The sequence below is a fragment of the Lepidothrix coronata genome, unplaced genomic scaffold (assembly GCF_001604755.1).
Source record: "Lepidothrix coronata isolate B3197 unplaced genomic scaffold, Lepidothrix_coronata-1.0 Scaffold211, whole genome shotgun sequence".
Lineage (NCBI taxonomy): Eukaryota > Metazoa > Chordata > Aves > Passeriformes > Pipridae > Lepidothrix > Lepidothrix coronata.
Genome location: NW_016690391.1, coordinates 1166821 through 1169922, shown reverse-complemented (window position 1 = coordinate 1169922; position 3102 = coordinate 1166821). Strand labels below are relative to the sequence as shown.

At 44.4% G+C, this 3102-nt stretch overlaps 1 protein-coding gene across 4 annotated transcripts in view; it reads right to left on the bottom strand.

Annotated features, from left to right (window-relative positions):
• Positions 1–390: 390 nt before the first annotated feature.
• Positions 391–3102, bottom strand: part of RCAN1 (regulator of calcineurin 1) — an 18517-nt gene continuing 15805 nt past the window's right edge. For all 4 annotated transcript variants that reach the window (XM_017833125.1, XM_017833128.1, XM_017833127.1 and 1 more), the window contains one exon: positions 391–2743. In XM_017833125.1, the coding sequence (XP_017688614.1) occupies positions 2577–2743 (167 nt within the window). In that variant the 3' untranslated portion in view covers positions 391–2576. The remainder of the gene's footprint in view (positions 2744–3102) is intronic.

Here is a 3102-nt window from a genome sequence, read left to right as displayed (position 1 = left end):
TCCAGGGATGGGGAATCCACCATTTTTTTGGGCAAACCCCCGGAATTATTCATTTTCTATCTATAAAATACACCTTGTGGCTGCACAGGGATTATTATAAAGCACTGTGAGGTCGATCCCTTTGTTCAGAAGCAGCTCCAGGCACAGGAGGAGCAGTTTTTAAACCGGAATATTCTGCATTTTATTCATCAGCAGATTCTCACCCTTCCACCGAGATCACGGGAAGCAAAAGGCTGGAAAGCTTTTCCAGGAATAGATTTATTTGGTTATTAAGGATGTGACCTGGCAATAGATCCTCCCCCCCCCACACCACCTTTGCAAATTAAGTTGTTTGGAAGCCTAAAAATCCCAATTTTTGGTGTGACTTTTGTGCAGAAACACCACAACAACTTACAAGAAAGACAACAAAATATTTTAATTTAAATATGCCCCGTGCTATACAACTGTAGAAAATACCAACCAAGCATTCAGTTGAACATTAAAAAGGAAAAAAAAAAAAAAAAGGAACAGGAAAAGCCAAGGAGACACAACCAGGAACACGCTGTCACCATTCCAAGATTCCCAGGCTTTCCCAGTGGCCACTTTCTGGGCGTAGGAAATGGTTAAAAATCACGGATTTTGGTGGTTTTTAGTTGAAAAGCAGCACTGTTGGTTTTTTGAGGGAACAGAAGAGCAGCTCCCTGTGATGGAGAAGTCGTGTTTGGAGTTGCCATGGGTGAAAAAGGACGGGAATTCTTCCATTTTCAACTGGATGAAACACCTGAGTCCAGCAGCAACTGGAGAAACGTGGGAAAAAAGATCTTGGAAAGGCTTAAAGGCAGTTGTGGCAAACCTGCTTGATTCCTTCCTTTTGGGGGCTGGTAGCCAGGACATGGCCCCAGCTGGATGTTGTACCCCCAAAATAACCTGATTTTTCCTCTCTGTCCATCCAAGAGCTCCAGCAGGACACGGAATTAGCTCTTTTTAACACCAAGGATCAGGGTTTCTTCCAGTTTCCAGGGAACAGGGATCAAAACCAGAGCAGAAAATTCCACATATTCCTGTTCTCCAGTCACTGGTTTCCGTTTCACTCGACAACACCAGTCCTTGTTTCCCAGCCTGGGATGGCTCCATTCCACATCTTCGGTTTTAAAATAGGTATTATTGAAAAAAACCAAGGGTGTTTAAGTCAATATTTGCTTCAAACTCCTCCTCAGACCAACTGTGGCAAAAGCAGAGCAGGAGGGAACCACGTTTGGATTCCTAAAAACTTCCCAACAAACTTCCTAAGACCCACAAATGACATTTTCCACAAAAATCAGTTCCTATCTCTTCCCCAAAAAATACCTGTTTCAAGGTGAGGATCTCCAGTTTTAAAAAAAACAAGTAATAAAATACATTTCTCTCTCATCTTCTTGGGGTTTTTTTTTTGCCTTGGAATTGGGATTAATGATCAGGACTGCCTGGAACATATAAAACCCCTAAAGCTTCTCCCACACATTCCCATGATTTAAATGTGCATTTACTTGGCATTAAAGCATTTCACACCAGCTCAGTCTGGAGGCAAAGCTAAGAAAGTTTGGGAGTTCTGGATGTACAAAGCCAGTAGAAAAAGATCCAAGTGTGCAGCCTGTAGTAGGAATGGACAAGGAAAAGGCACCATCTCTCCTCCCTGTAATTTTACAATCACCACTCAACCTTTTCTCACAAAAAAAAAAAAGCAGATTCAAGTCCCTCCATCACTGAAAAAATTCTGAATATGCACCATTAGCCTTATTTATACCCTTAAAAGTCCTTTTTCCCCCCCCAAGTCAAAGCTACCAAACAAATGTCACTGAAGATATAAATTATCAGAACTTAAATAATTTAAAATCCATTCATTTCAGCAAGTCTCCCGTTGCACCTTTTTTTTTTTGCCCATTGTTTTGCCAGATAAAACCCCACTGGAGGCATTTCAAAGGTGAACATTTTTAACAGCACGGGTCCCCACAGCACCTAAATCAGGGGGGCTGAAGGGATTCTGTGCCTGCTGGAAAAGCAGTGCCAATAAAACCAAATATAAATATATGTATTTACACATCTAGAGGGAAATCTGGGATAATAAATACCTTAAACCTCCCCGATTTCCAGCTCGTGAGAAACTCTAGAAAATAACTCAGAAGTTACTTTAGAAGACCAAGAATACACATGCACAAAATGCAGGATGAGAAAAAGTACTCTTTTTTTGAGTTTTAAGGACTTTAATCCTTAAAACCTCCTCTGTTAGCCCGAGGTTTTCCCCTCCAACCGGAGGATTTAAGAGTCAGGCAAGGAAAAGCTCCCCCAGCTGCTTCACCCCCCAAAAAGAAACCCTATTTTTGTCTGGGTTTGTCTCCAAATATCATCTTCTCCCAGCGATTTTGGGAATACACCCAGGGATCAACTTGCAGCCTCAAAAAAAATCGGGATGAAACTTCCTTTATTTTTCTCTTAGACGGGGAATTTCTCGAGCGCCGCCGCCAAACCCAACGGGGTTGGTTTTTTTTTTTTCCCCCTGGAAGTTTCCTACTGGGAAAAAACCCCCAAAAACCAAACCCAAACCCAGCAGCAGCAGCAGCTCAGCTGAGATGGGCGGGGGTGTAATCGGGTCTCCTGGTCTGGATGATTTTGGGTTTGGGTTTTTTGGCCTCCTCGTCGCCGCCGTCGCTCTCCTGGTCGCTCTCGCACACGTGCACGACCACGCTGGGGGTGGTGGCGGTGGCCGCGTGGAGCTCGTACTTGTCACCTGCAGGACAACAAAAACATCAGAAAAATGGGATTAAAAAGCCTCCATTCTGCATAAAAATTGAGTTTAGGGGGTTTTTAAGGCGTAAAAATAGAACTGCACGAGGCCGATGAGACGCCGAGCGTCCCGAAGGATTTCAGTGCTGAGTTCAACGCTGGGTTTATCTTAACATAAAGAATTGCTTTAAAGCAGATTTACGTTACAAGGCCAAGGGCCGGGTCCTGACCTTTGGCCACAACAACCCCCGGCAGCTCCAGGCTGGGCCAGAGGGGCTGGAGAGCAGCCAGGCAGGAAGGGAGCTGGGAGTGGGGATGGACAGGGAGCTGAACAGGAGCCAGAGTGTGCCCAGGGGGACAAGA